Here is a 15,560-nt window from a genome sequence, read left to right on the forward strand (position 1 = left end):
ACTATTTGGGACCCTGAAAAAGTGGTCTTTTTAAGCAGATGGTTTTTATACAGAGGTTATTTGACTCTACTTGTAAAATGAACTTAGCATGCCTTTATGATACAGAAAGTACCTTGTACCTTTTCGCTGAGTACGTCGTACCTGTTTGCTGAGTACCTTGTACCTGTTCGCTGGGTACTTTGTACCTGTTTGCGGAGTACCTTGTACCTGTTCGCTGGGTACCTTGTACCTGTTTGCGAAGTACCTTGTACCTGTGAGCTGAGTACCTTGTACCTTTGAGCTGTGAGCTGAGTACCTTGTACCTTTGAGCTGTGAGCTGAGTACCTTGTACCTTTGAGCTGTGAGTTGAGTACCTTGTACCTGTGAGCTAAGTACCTTGTACCTGTGAGCTGAGTACCTTGTACCTGTGAGCTGAGTACCTTGTACCTGTGAGCTGAGTACCTTGTACCTGTCAGTACATTGCTGGTAAACATAAACCATCGTTTTTACAGATCACTCACCTGTAGGAGATATTACCAGGCAGCATTTGATTACCTCGCTGTACCGACCAATAACAACTCTCCGCCAACAACCGTCATCAATATCCCCGAACCAATGGGTACGATTTTAGTGTCTCCATGATATTACTGTATTATCAGTCAAAACAAGATTTGTATTTTTTATAAGAATAATATTCATAAGTAAAATAAACTATTAACTATTGAATGACAAACATCTTTTTTGTATTATACATTTCAAATATTAAATAGATAGAAATAAGCTATAAGTATTCACCCTCTGTTGGTCCTACTGATTTGTTCTGTTGGTTTTAATCAATGTTTTAATGTTACAGAGGAGATAAGTTACCCGCCGATAGCAGTCCCAGATTTCCTCCAGCATGTACGTTCTCTACACGCCGACAGTGACGTTGGCTTCTCACAGGAATTCGCTGTAAGTAAACCCTACTACAGCTACTGCTATAGCTTGCTCATTAATAAAGATAATTTCTAGATCCTTCAGGAATTACTTTTATTTAGAATCACTTATCACTCTTTAGTTGGTGCAAGATGTTGAAATTATAACTTTTTGAGGAAGAAACTTGAAAAAATTACCTGATTGATGTATAAGTGATTGGATTGTAACCAAAAGTCTAAGGGTAAAGAGTTATGGTATGAGACAGATGAGGTCACTATATTCAATATAGTTCTTGTTGTCAATATTTTCCCATTATCAGTAGGAGCGTGTATCAATACTTTTTCTGTGTTTCCAGGATATAAACAAACAGACTTGTGGTTGGACCATTCGGGCCGACGCCTCCAATCAGCACGAAAACAAGTCTAAAAATAGATACATCAACATCATAGCTTGTGAGTGAACTATGTCACCTCAGTTTTATCTGTATAATATCTGTTAATATGTTCATTTGTAAAAGAAGAATGACTTTATATTGTGTATGTTTATTATCAAACTATTCTAAAATCTAGATAATAAGCTGCTGATATTTGGTAGAGAATCCCAGGCTTATTTTCAGGACTGGCCTAATTTCAAGCCCATCATTTACCCTGTAAGGCATGATGGGCTTACTTACGAAACCTGCTTGTACTTTTAAAACATTGAATATCAAAATTAAAAAAAAAAAACAAAAAAAAACCTTAAAAGTAAATGAACAAATTTGATAATTAATACAAATTTATGTTAATTTATACATATGCATGTATTTATGTATATGATAAAATGAGAAAATTGTATTGACCATACATAAGAAAAAGTTGTCATATTATTCCTTGGAAGGAATACAAAGCTTACTTTCAAGTGTGACCTATTTTCAAAATTGGCAGAAAAGCGAAGGCTTACTTTCAAGACCGGCCTGTTTTTTATTCAGACTTATTATCGAGATTTCACATGGAGAATTACACCGAGATACAGTGGCTACATGAGTTGAAAACAAAAGTTGTCAGCCATACGATATAAATACTGGATGCTTGTGTTTTCAGTCGACCACAGCCGAGTCATGCTGAAACCAATCAATGGACGACTGAGGAGCTCTGATTACATCAACGCTAATTATGCCGATGTAAGCACTTGATTGACTTAGTATTATATTGGAATGTAACTTTTAGGGAGATGATTAGATATAAGAAAAAGGTGCCCAAAGATAAGAGGAAATATCAATTTATTTAAAACACAATTGTTTTCAAGAAAAATGAAGGATTGAAAATAAAGCTCATGTCTAGATGAAATTATTAGAATATTTAACAAATTGATATTAATTGATAAAATGTTGTGAAGTAGTTATGTTTTAATATTGTTTGACTTCATTCAGGGCTACAAGAAACCCAAAGCTTACATTGCCACCCAAGGTCCACTGCCCTCAACCTTTGCCGATTTCTGGAGGATGGTGTGGGAACAGAATTCTGTTGTCATAGTGATGATTACAAAATTAGTGGAGCGTGGCAAGGTACCTCACCTTATTATTATATCCCCAATCATAGTGGTATTGGTAGAGCAATGATACTTTTGTGAAGAATTTTATAAGATTTATTTCCTCTTTTAGCTACAAATATCTTTGAAGAGTATGTGGCCTGTGTTGCTCAAGGTTTATACGGATAAAATCATAGTACACAGCAAATGAAACTGTTACAGAGTTTTCTGACAAATACTGTTTGATGTGAATGTTTCCCTCACTGGTTTCAATTGTCAGTACATTCAGTACTTTGATTTTTTTGCTCCTACAGAGGAAGTGTGATCAGTACTGGCCTGATGATGGTATAGAGCTGTATGGTCCTATCCAAGTCAAACACCTCAACACATTCTCCAGGGCCCACTATACTGTTGTTTTCACTGAAAAACACCAAACTTAAAAAGGTAACTGTTGTTTTCACTGAAAAACACCAAACTTAAAAAGGTAACTGTTGTTTTCACTGAAAAACACCAAACTTAAAAAGGTAACTGTCGTTTTCACTGAAAAACACCAAACTTAAAAAGGTTAGAATGTTTTCACTGAAAAACACCAAACTTAAAAAGGTAACTGTCGTTTTCACTGAAAAACACCAATCCTAAAAAGGTAACTGTCGTTTTCACCGAAAAACACCAAACTTAAAAAGGTAACTGTCGTTTTCACTGAAAAACACCAAACTTAAAAAGGTAACTGTTCACTGAAAAACACCTTAATCATATTGTCTAATAAAAAAAAGAAAAATATTAATTACACTCTAATTGTATTTATTTTTAGTTAGAAGTAAAATTTTCATGCAAATACAAGAAATCACCAACTGTGATGACTTAGTAGTGCATTTGGTGATTCAATGTAGGAAATACAATTTTACAAAATTTAGGGCTGTACATGAATTAGCTCTTGAAAAACAGCATGAAAAGCACTGAAACAAAATTACCACGAAATTGTTTACAGTACATTAAAATGTTTATTGAAATACAAAAAGTTTTAAATATACATTATGAAGCAGAAAATATTTGAACATATGATGTATGCAGATAACTTTATATCCTTGATTCTTTGTCATTTATAGTATATGTATATATAAGGGTTCTTTTGAATACAATATTGAATGATGTTTTGCATTTATTGCAGCAATACTCAGAGCGGATAGTGTATCATTTCCATTACACCGAGTGGCCTGACCACGGTGTCCCAGACTTCACATTACCAGTGCTAAAATTTGTACAGAAGTCTGCCTACATCAACCCTCCTGGGGCAGGGCCTATAGTGGTCCATTGTAGGTAAGTCAGCCCTCCTGGGGCAGGGCCTATAGTAGTCCATTGTAGGTTAGTCTGCCCACCTGGGGCAGGGCCTATAGTAGTCCATTTTAGGTAAGTCAGCCCCCTGGGGCAGGGCCTATAGTAGTCCATTGTAGGTAGGTCAGCCCTCCTGGGGCAGGGCCTATAGCAGTCCATTGTAGGTGAGTCAGCCCAACTGGGGCAGGGCCTATAGTAGCCCATTGTAGGTAAGTCAGCCTCCTGGGGCAGGGCCTATAGCAGTCCATTGTAGGTAAGTCAGCCTCCTGGGGCAGGGCCTATAGCAGTCCATTGTAGGTAAGTCAGCCCCCTGGGGCAGGGCCTATAGTAGTCCATTGTAGGTAAGTCAGCCCACCGGGACAGGGCCTATAGCAGTCCATTGTAGGTAAGTCAGCCCACCGGGACAGGGCCTATAGCAGTCCATTGTAGGTAAGTCAGCCCACTGGGACAGGGCCTATAGCAGTCCATTGTAGGTAAGTCAGCCCTCCTGGGACAGGGCCTATAGTAGTCCATTTTGATGGATTGCAGGCCTAGATTAGTAGAATTATAGACTGTATGATAATGATTAATGTATATGTTACAGTGCTGGTGTGGGTAGGACTGGGACCTACATACTTATAGACAGTATGATTGAGGAGATGAAAGATAAAGGGACCATTAACGTCGCTGGATTCCTTCTTCATATCCGGCGACAACGAAAGTTCCTTGTACAAACTGAGGTATGTGTTATTATTTAAATTCAGGTAAGAATTTTAAAATTGTTTTCTTCAAAGCAAATAACATCATCATAATTATCAACATTTAATTCTACCGTATTGCAATTTCGAACCCATAAGGAAACAAGATGGCCAACAGTCAGCCATCTTGGATTTTGACTGTTGAATTTTGTTATCACTATTTCTCTGAAAATAATGAAGGGATCTTTCTCAGATTTCATATGTTCCCCTTGGTGCCTCATTATACATATTGCACTTTAGGAGCCATCAGAAAACAAGATGACTGATAGGTAGCCATCTTGGATTTTGACTATTGATATTTGTTGTTGTAATATCCCAGAAGATGCAAAAGGAGTTTTTCTCAAATTTTTGGCTGATTTGAAAACAAGAATGGCTTATAGGAAGTCAGGGAAAGAAGGGGAAAGTAGAGAAACGATCTATCTTTCCCATGGCTGTCAGATCATTCTACGGAGGACACCAAGATCCGGGATCTCTTGTTCTTTGAAAGATACATTTAATACATTCTGAAAACGTGTCAATAACAGTACCTTGAAATAAAAATGAAATATGTATGTTGTAAGGTTATCTGTAAAACATTGGTACTAATGTGTTATAGGAACAGTATATGTTGATTCACGATGCCATCGCAGAGTACATCCTTAGTAACGATACCGAGATCAAACACGGTGACCTGTCAGAGTACATCAATAAAATCACCCAGCTACAGGACGGTGAGAAGGAATCCGCCCTGGAGAGGCAGTATCAGGTAATCCTTGCCTGTTATACCTTTAAGTCAAGGCCTCAGGTTTTCATGGAAGGTTAGATTCCAGAGCTTTGCGATGTCCTATAGACTAGGCCTTAAAATCGTGATGAGAACATGATCTCACAGTTGTAGTGGTAAAAGGTAGGCATAACAAGTTATCATATCCTATTACATTCCAAAGGCATGATATCTTCATAGATATAAATTATGTTGTACTGGCTGAGTATTTTACATAGGGAAATTCTGTTAGATGCGCTTTGAAGGAGAATGTCTTTTAGGAGAAAAAAAGTCATATGTTTATGCTTGATAATGAAGTGACCATTTGTGTGTTATGTAGCTTGTTACTGCCTACAAACCAAAGGACTCGGACAAGTTTCCAGCCAATAAAAACATTAACCAGAACAAGAATAGGAACAACGATCTAGTACCACTGACGGTGAAGCGTGTGCCCCTCCCAGCTAAACCTGGTGTTGACGGGTCGGACTACATCAACGCCACCTATCTACAGGTAAACCTGCTGGAAATAGGAATCTCTGTAGATAATTACATATTTTATTGTTACATCACAAAAATTTGTCTTTTTAGGTCATCTGACCCAAAGGGTCAGGATGACCTATAGTCATTGTGATTTGTCCGTCGTCGTCCGCCGTGCGTAAACTTTTTCCTTTAAAACGCTACTCATCCTTAACCGCTAAGCGGATGTCATCCATATTTGGTGTGAAACATTATTGGGGAAGGACAATCATATTTTTAGCCCACTATCATCAGATGGTGGGCTATTCAAATCGCCGTTCGTGGGTGGTCCGTGGTCCATCCGTCCTTCCGTCCGTCCGTTAACAATTCTTGTTACCGCTATTTCTCAGAAAGTACTGAAGGGACCTTTCTCAAATTTCATATGTAGGTTCCCCTAGGACCCTAGTTGTGCATATTGCATTTTGGGACCGATGGGTCAACAAAATGGCCGACAGGCGGCCATCTTGGATTTTGATAGTTAAAGTTTGTTACCGCTATTTCTCAAAAAGTACTCAAGGGATCTTTCTCAAATTTCATGTATAGGTTCCTTTAGGGCCCTAGTTGTGCATATTGCATTTTGGGACCGATCGGTCAACAAGATGGACCGCCGCCATTTGTTTTGTAGTTTGTAACTGCTATTTCTCAAAAAGTACTGAAGGTATCGTTCACAAATTTCATATGAAGGTTCCCCAAGGACCCTAGTTGTGCATATTGTTATATTAAAAACAAGATGGCCGACCGACAGCCATATTGGATTTTGATTGTTAAAGTTTGTTACCGCTATTTCTCAGAAAGTACTGAAGGGATCTTTCTCAAATTTTATGTGTATGTTCCCCTTGTACCCTAGTTGTGCATAGTACCTTTTAGGACTGATGCATAATGCCTTTCGGGACTGATCGGTAAACAAGATGGCCAACCGGCCGCCATCTTAGATTTCATTGTTGAAGTTTGTTACCACTATTTCTAAGAAAGTACAAAACGATCTGTCTCAAATTTTATATGTCATGTGTTTGAAAAAGTTTGAAAAGCAGGGAAAAGATCCCTCTTTCCATTGTCAGACATAAATCATTCTTTGGTGGGCGCCAAGATCCCTCTGGGATCTCTTGTATATAAATGAGCTTGGTCCGACCCCTAGGGGCTGAGGGGTGGGGCCCCAAAAGGGCGAATTTTCTTATTTTAAGCTTTAAAATCCTACTCCTCCTTCATCCTTGGATGGATTTCATCCATATTTGGTGAAACATCATTTGGGATGGATAATCATATTTTATATAAATGAGCCTGGTCCGACCCCTGGGGGCTGAGGGGTAGGGCCCCAAAAAGGCAAATTTTCTTGATTTTAGCTTTAAAATCCTACTCCTCCTTCATCCTTGGATGGATTTCATCCATATTTGGTGTGAAACATTAATGGGGACGGACAATCATATTTTATATAAATGAGCGTGGTCCAACCCCTAGAGGCTGAGGGGTGGGGCCCCCAAAGGGCAAATTTTCTTAATTTTAGCTTTAAAATCCTACTCCTCCTTCATCCTTGGATGGATTTTGATCCATATTTGGTGTGAAACATCATTGGGGATGGCCAATCATATTTTATATAAATGAGCGTGGTCCAACCCATAGGGGCTGAGGGGTGGGGCCCCCAAAGGGCAAAATTTCTTAATTTTAGCTTTAAAATCCTACTCCTCCTTCATCCTTGGATGGATTTCATCTATATTTAGTGTAAAACATTGTTGGGGAAGGATAATCATATTTTATATAAATGAGCGTGGTCCAACCCCTAGGGGCTGAGGGGTGGGGCCCCAAATGGGCAAATTTTCTTAATTTCAGCTTTAAAATCCTACTCCTCCTTCATCCATATTTGGTGTGAAACATCATTGGGGAAGAACAATCATATTATAAATGAGCGTGGTCCGACCCCTTGGGGCTGAGGGGTGGGGCCCCAAATGGGGAAATTTTCTTAATTATCCCCCGCCCAACGAAGTTGGCGGGGGATATACAAATGGGTTCCGTCCGTCCGTCCGTCCGTACGAATGGTTTCCGGAGCATAACTCTAAAACCAGTAGAGATATTTCCACGAAACTTCATACACACATTGGTCTTATGGTCTAGTAGTGCCTTTTGCTATTTTTAGGTATTTTTGCACTTTTTCCGTAACCATGGAAACATTGCTGAAAATATCATATTTTTGTACCAGGTTCGTTTCCGGAGCATAACTCTAAAACCAGCAGAGATATTTCCATGAAACTTCATAAACTTCATGGACACATTGGTCTTATGGTCTAGTAGTGCCTTTTGCTATTTTTAGGTTTTCATTTTTTGCACTTTTTCCGTAACCATGGAAACATTGCTGAAAATATCATATTTTTGTACCAGGTTCGTTTCCGCAGCATAACTGGAAAACAGTTGAGATATATGCACAGAACTCAATAGACACATTAGTCTTATGGTCTAGTAGTGCCTTTTGCTATTTTTCACTTTTTGTACTTTTTTCTGTAACCATGGAAACATTGCTGAAAATGGCAGATTTTTGTGTAAGAATCATTTCCGGAGCACAACTCTAAAACCAGCCGAGATATTTCCATGAAACTTCATAGACACATTGTTCTTATGGTCTAGTAGTGCCTTTTGCTATTTTTAGGTTTTCACTTGTTGTGCTTTTTTCTGTAACCATAGAAACATTGCTGAAAATATCATGGTAAATGGTAAATGTTACTCTGCAAAACTCCACCCATCTTTGTGTATATAGTCTAATATAAATGTCAAGGCTGTATACCTAATTCAACAATTGCAGCCCCGCTCTACTTTAATTATACTCCATCTTTCTTTAGCTCAACTTCCTTTTTCCAGGTTTTTAGGGCATCTGACCGAAGGTCAGGATGACCTATTGTCATCGTGTTTCGTCCGTCGTCGTGCGCCGTGCGCCGTGCGCCATCCGCCGTGCGGCGTGCAGCGTGCGTCGTGCGTAAGACTATTTATACAAAAGCCTACTCCTCCTTAACCCTAAAGCGGATTACATCCATATTTGGTGTGAATCATCATTGGGGAAGGACAATCATATTTTATATAAATGAGCCTGGTCCGACCCCTTGGGGCTGAGGGGTGGGGCCCCAAAAGGGCAAATTTTCTTAATTTTAGCTTTAAAATCCTACTCCTCCTTCATCCTTGGATGGATTTCATCCATATTTGGTGTGAAACATCATTGGGGATGGACAATCATATTTTATATAAATGAGCCTTGTCCGACCCCTAGGGGCTGAGGGGTGGGGCCCCAAAAGGGCAAATTTTCTTAATTTAAGCTTTAAAATCCTACTCCTCTTTCATCCTTGGATGGATTTCATCCATATTTGGTGTGAAACATTATTTGGGAAGGACATTCATATTTTATATAAATGAGCCTGGTCCGACCCCTAGGGGCTGAGGGATGGGGCCCAAAAAAGGGCAAATTTTCTTTATTTTAGCTTTAAAATCCTACTCCTCCTTCATCCTTGAATGGATTTCATCTATATTTGGTGTACAACATCGTTGAGGATGGACAATCATATTTTATATAAATGAGCCTGGTCCGACCCCTAGGGGCAGAGGGGCGGGGCTCCAAAAGAGGAAATTTTCTTTATTTAAGCTTTAAAATCCTACTCCTCCTTCATCCTTGAATGGATTTCATCCATATTTGGTGTGAAACATCGTTTGGGAAGGACAATCATATTTTATATAAATGAGCCTGGTCCGACCCCTGGGGGCTGAGGGGTGGGGCCCCAAAAGGGCAAATTTTCATAATTTTAGCTTTAAAATCCTACTCCTCCTTCATCCTTGGATGGATTTCATCCATATTTGGTGTGAAACATCATTGGGGATGGACAATCATATTTTATATAAATGAGCCTTGTCCGACCCCTAGGGGCTGAGGGGTGGGGCCCCAAAAGGGCAAATTTTCTTAATTTAAGCTTTAAAATCCTACTCCTCTTTCATCCTTGGATGGATTTCATCCGTATTTGGTGTGAAACATCATTGGGGAAGGACATTCATGTTTTATATAAATGAGCCTGGTCCGACCCCTAGGGGCAGAGGGACAGGGCCTAAAAAGGGGAAATATTCTTAATTTAAGCTTTAAAATCCTACTTGTCCTTCATCCTTGGATGGATTTCATCTATATTTGGTGTAAAACATCGTTGGGGATGGACAATCATATTTTATATAAATGAGCCTGGTCCGACCCCTTGGGGCTGAGGGGTGGGGCCCCAAAAGGGCAAATTTTCTTAATTTTAGCTTTAAAATCCTACTCCTCCTTCATCCTTGGATGGATTTCATCCATATTTGGTGTGAAACATCATTGGGGATGGACAATCATATTTTTATATAAATGAGCCTTGTCCGACCCCTAGGGGCTGAGGGGTGGGGCCCCCAAAGGGCAAAATTTCTTAATTTTAGCTTTAAAATCCTACTCCTCCTTCATCCTTGGATGGATTTCATCTATATTTAGTGTAAAACATTGTTGGGGAAGGATAATCATATTTTATATAAATGAGCGTGGTCCAACCCCTAGGGGCTGAGGGGTGGGGCCCCGAAAGGGCAAATTTTCTTAATTTTAGCTTTAAAATCCTACTCCTCCTTCATCCTTGGATGGATTTCATCCATATTTGGTGTGAAACATCATTGGGGATGGACAATCATATTTTATATAAATGAGCCTTGTCCAACCCCTAGGGGCTGAGGGGTGGGGCCCCAAAAGGGCAAATTTTCTTAATTTAAGCTTTAAAATCCTACTTGTCCTTCATCCTTGGATGGATTTCATCCATATTTGGTGTGAAACATCATTGGGGAAGGACAATCGTATTTTATATATATGAGTCTGGTCCGACCCCTAGGGGCTGAGGTGTGGGGCCCCAAAAGGGCAAATTTTCTTAATGTTAGCTGGCCCACTTCTTGTTTTCAGATTTCGGTCTCCAATCTCAATGAAAATTGGTCTATAGGGGTTTAAATTAATGCCGAACAACATGCAAACATTTTCATTAAGACTTTGGTTTTCCAAGATGGCCGCTGGCCCACTTCCTTTTTTCAGGTTTCAGTCTCCAATCTCAAGGAAAATTGGTCTATAGGGGTTTTAATTGATTCTGAAGGGGAACTTTAGGTGAGGACAATCATATTTTATAAAGGACCGAGCTAAGACCCATGGGGATAGTATGGCGGATGTCCAAAATGGAAGCTTTGCTGAAATTTGGCTTTAAAATCCGTAAATGGGTTACAACCATATATGGATGAAGGGCTACCAAGTTTGTTCAACGAATGACATTTACCTATTTCAGAAACTTACATATTCAACTAAGGAGTTCCTTGTATTGTTTATATTAATCGTTAACCAATACTTTATACTGTGACTTTGTTGTTTTTGTTCAATGAGTCAGATGACCGTTAAGGCCCATGGGCCTCTTGTTTAGGTCATCTGACCGAAGGTCAGGATGACCTATTGTCATCATGTTTCGTCCGTCGTCGTGCGCCGTGCGCCGTGCGCCGTCCGCCGTCTGCCGTGCGTCGTGCGTAAGACTATTTATACAAAAGCCTACTCCTCCTTAACCCTTGAGCGGATTACATCCATATTTGGTGTGAAACATCATTGGGGAAGGCCAATCATATTTTATATAAATGAGCCTGGTCCGACCCCTAAGGGCTGAGGGATGGGGCCCCAAAAGGGCAAATTTTCTTAATTCAAGCTTTTAAATCCTACTCCTCCTTCATCCTTGGACAGATTACATCCATATTTGGTGTGAAACATCATTGGGGAAGGACAATCATATTTTTTATAAATGAGCCTGGTCAGACCCCTAGGGGCTGAGGGGTGGGGCTCCAAAAGGGCAAATTTTCTTAATTTAAGCTTTAAAATCCTACTCCTCTTTCATCCTTGGATGGATTTCATCTATATTTGGTATAAAATATCATTGGGGAAGGACAATCATATTTTATATAAATGAGCCTGGTCCGACCTCTAGGGGCTGAGGGGTGGGGCCCCAAATGGGGAAATTTTCTTAATTTCAGCTTTAAAATCCTACTCTTCCTTCATCCTTGGATGGATTTCATCCATATTTGGTGTGAAACATCATTGGGGATGGACAATCATATTTTATATCAATGAGATAGGTCTGACCCCTAGAGGCAGAGGGGCTTGGCCCCAAAAGGGGAAATATTCTTAATTTAAGCTTTTAAATCCTACTCCTCCTTCATCCTTGGATGGATTTCATCCATATTTGTGTGTGAAACATCATTGGGGATGGACAATCATATTTTATATAAATGAGCCTGGTCCGACCCCTAGGGGCTGAGGGATGGGGCCCCAAAAGGCAAATTTTCTTAATTTTAGCTTTAAAATCATACTCCTCCTTCATCCTTGAATGGATTTCATCTATATTTGGTGTAAAATATCATTGGGGAAGGACAATCATATTTTATATCAATGAGATAGGTCTGACCCCTAGAGGCAGAGGGGCGGGGCTCCAAAAGGGGAAATTTTCTTAATTTAAGCTTTTAAATCCTACTCCTCCTTCATCCTTGGATGGATTTCATCCATATTTGGTGTGAAACATCATTGGGGAAGGACAATCATATTTTATATAAATGAGTCTGGTCCGACCCCTAGGGGCTGAGGGGTGGGGCCCCAAAAGGGCAAATTTTCTTAATTTTAGCTGGCCCACTTCCTGTTTTCAGGTTTCGGTCTCTGTTCTCAATGAAAATTGGTCTATAGGGGTTTAAATTGATGCCGAACAACATGCAAACATTTTCTTAAAGATTTTGGTATTCCAAGATGGCCGCTGGCCCACTTCCTGTTTTCAGGTTTCAGTCTCCGATCTCAAGGAAAAATGGTCTATAGGGGTTTTAATTGATTCAGAAGGATGAACTTTAGGTGAAGACAATCATATTTTATAAAGGACCGAGCTAAGACCCATGGGGATAGTACCGCGGATGTCCAAAATGGAAGCTTTGCTGAAATTTGGCTTTAAAATCTGACTCCTCTTTATATTAATCCATGAATGGGTTACAACCATATATGGATGAAGGGCTACCAAGTTTGTTCAACAAATGACATTTACCTATTTCAAAAACTTAAATATTCAACAAAGGAGTTCCTCATATTGTTTATATTAATCGTTAACCAATGCTTTATACTGTGACTTTGTTGTTTTGTGCAATGAGTCAGATGACCGTTAAGGCCCATGGGCCTCTTGTTTTCATACACATAAGTCTCCACAATCAAACTTACTTCAGCTTTGATATCTCCATTGGCGGGGGATCTGAATGACTATGTCCTTGTTATAGATTTAAAATCCTACTCCTCCTTCATCCTTGGATGAATTTTATCCATATTTGGTGTGAAACATCATTGGGGAAACACAATTATATTTTATATAAATGAGTCTGGTCTGAACCCTAGGAACTGAGGGGTGGGGCCCCAAAAGGGCAAATTTTCTTAATTTTAGCTGGCCCACTTCCTGTTTTAAGGTTTCAGTCTCCGATCTCAATGAAAATTGGTCTATAGGGGTGTTAATTGATGCTGAACAACATGCAAACATTTCCGTAAAGATTTTGATATTCCAAGATGGTCGCTGGCCCACTTCCTGTTTTAAGGTTTCAGTCTCCGATCTCAATGAAAATTGGTCTATAGGGGTTTTAATTGATGCCGAATAACTTGCAAACATTTTCGTTAAGATTTTGGTATTCCAAGATGGCCGCTGGCCCACTTCCTGTTTTAAGGTTTCAGTCTCCGATCTCAATGAAAATTGGTCTGTAGGGGTTTTAATTGATGCCAAACAACATGCAAACATTTTCGTAAAGATTTTGGTATTCCAAGATGGCCGCTGGCCCACTTCCTGTTTTAAGGTTTCAGTCTCCGATCTCAATGGAAATTGGTCTATAGTGGTTTTAATTGATTCAGAAGGGGGAACTTTAGGTAAGGACAATCATATTTTATAAAGGACCGAGGTAAGACCCATGGGGATAGTATGACCGAGGTCCAAAATGGGAGCTTTGCTGAAATTTGGCTTTAAAATCTGACTCCTCCTTATATTAATCCTTGAATGGGTTTCGACCATATTTGGATGAAGGGCTACCAAGTTTGTTCAACAAATGACATTTACCTTTTTCAGAAACTTACATATTCAACTAAGGAGTTCCTTGTATTGTTTATATTAATCGTTAACCAATACTTTATACTGTGACTTTGTTGTTGTGTGCCATGAGTCAGATGACCGTTAAGGCCCATGGGCCTCTTGTTAGAACTTATTCACTTATCATGTAATACCTGATAATGTTTGTGTGTGACTTGTTTCTATTGGTGATGGAATGACCCTAAAAGATGATATCCTGCGCTAACGTCATTTCAGCAGGAAGATTACATTCCATCACCACTACAGATGCTGGTTTTGCACAAACATTGTAGGGTATCATGTAGTACAAATATCCACCTAAAAAATAACCTAGGAGACACTCAATCATTACTATATGTTGTTAATTTTATTATCAGTGATAAAGTAATTAGTACACACTCATTTAGTAATCAATATTTGAAATAAAAGTACAGATAACTGATGTAATCCATTTGATCTAGGGTTACAACAAAACGGACGAGTTCATTCTGACGCAGCACCCTCTGGAGAACACTGTGGAAGATTTCTGGCGGATGGTTTGGGACCAGAACTCCTCTGTAGTTTTCCTTCTATCACAGCTGGATGACAAGGTATGTCTGTCAAACTAGTGTGGGACCAGAACTCCTCTGTAGTTTTCCTTCTATCACAGCTGGATGACAAGGTATGTCTGTCAAACTAGTGTGGGACCAGAACTCCTCTGTAGTTTTCCTTCTATCACAGCTGGATGACAAGGTATGTCTGTCAAACTAGTGTGGGACCAGAACTCCTCTGTAGTTTTCCTTCTATCACAGCTGGATGACAATTTATACCTGCCAAAATCCCAACTTGAGATCTGCTCAAGGTCTTATTGGTTTAGGTTATACTGAAGTGATTTTGACATATATTGTTAAGTTTATATGAATCTTGTTGTGTTCTTAATTACAAGTGATTTTGGTTTGTGTTTTGTAGGAGTACAAGAAATTCTGGCCTGAGAAGGATGAGCCCATGGCTATAGGGACGGGTCTGTTTAAAGTGGTATTCCAAGAGGAGGAGGTGCTGGCTCGTTACACTGTCAGAGAGTTCCTCCTGGAGTCTACACAGGTAAAATATCAGTGTTACACTGTCAGGGAGTTCCTCCTGGAGTCTACACAGGTAAAATATCAGTATTACACTGTCAGAGAGTTCCTCCTAGAGTCTACACAGGTAAAATATCAGTGTTACACTGTCAGGGAGTTCCTCCTGGAGTCTACACAGGTAAAATATCAGTGTTACACTGTCAGGGAGTTCCTCCTGGAGTCTACACAGGTAAAATATCAGTGTTACACTGTTGGGGAGTTCCTCCTGAAGTCTACACAGGTAAAATATCAGTGTTACACTGTCAGGGAGTTCCTCCTGGAGTCTACACAGGTAAAATATCAGTGTAACACTGTCAGGGAGTTCCTCCTGGAGTCTACACAGGTAAAAATATCAGTGTTACACTGTCAGGGAGTTCCTCCTGGAGTCTACACAGGTAAAATATCAGTGTTACACTGTCAGGGAGTTCCTCCTGAAGTCTACACAGGTAAAATATCAGTGTTACACTGTCAGGGAGTTCCTCCTGAAGTCTACACAGGTAAAATATCAGTGTTACACTGTCAGGGAGTTCCTCCTGAAGTCTACACAGGTAAAATATCAGTGTTACACTGTCAGGGAGTTCCTCCTGAAGTCTACACAGGTAAAATATCAGTGTTA

At 39.7% G+C, this 15,560-nt stretch overlaps 1 protein-coding gene across 9 annotated transcripts in view; it reads left to right on the top strand.

Moving 5' to 3' along the window:
- Window positions 1–15,560, top strand: part of LOC138305181 (tyrosine-protein phosphatase 99A-like) — a 76,535-nt gene that overhangs the window by 52,561 nt on the left and 8,414 nt on the right. For all 9 annotated transcript variants that reach the window (XM_069245605.1, XM_069245606.1, XM_069245604.1 and 6 more), the window contains 13 exons: window positions 492–598; window positions 833–930; window positions 1,250–1,346; window positions 1,974–2,053; window positions 2,303–2,437; window positions 2,715–2,810; window positions 2,965–3,003; window positions 3,569–3,717; window positions 4,316–4,451; window positions 5,065–5,214; window positions 5,549–5,719; window positions 14,312–14,440; window positions 14,799–14,930. In XM_069245605.1, coding sequence (XP_069101706.1) covers window positions 492–598; window positions 833–930; window positions 1,250–1,346; window positions 1,974–2,053; window positions 2,303–2,437; window positions 2,715–2,810; window positions 2,965–3,003; window positions 3,569–3,717; window positions 4,316–4,451; window positions 5,065–5,214; window positions 5,549–5,719; window positions 14,312–14,440; window positions 14,799–14,930 — 1,519 coding nt within the window. The remainder of the gene's footprint in view (window positions 1–491; window positions 599–832; window positions 931–1,249; window positions 1,347–1,973; window positions 2,054–2,302; window positions 2,438–2,714; window positions 2,811–2,964; window positions 3,004–3,568; window positions 3,718–4,315; window positions 4,452–5,064; window positions 5,215–5,548; window positions 5,720–14,311; window positions 14,441–14,798; window positions 14,931–15,560) is intronic.

The sequence above is a fragment of the Argopecten irradians genome, chromosome 12, assembly GCF_041381155.1.
Source record: "Argopecten irradians isolate NY chromosome 12, Ai_NY, whole genome shotgun sequence".
In the NCBI taxonomy this organism is placed as follows: domain Eukaryota; kingdom Metazoa; phylum Mollusca; class Bivalvia; order Pectinida; family Pectinidae; genus Argopecten; species Argopecten irradians.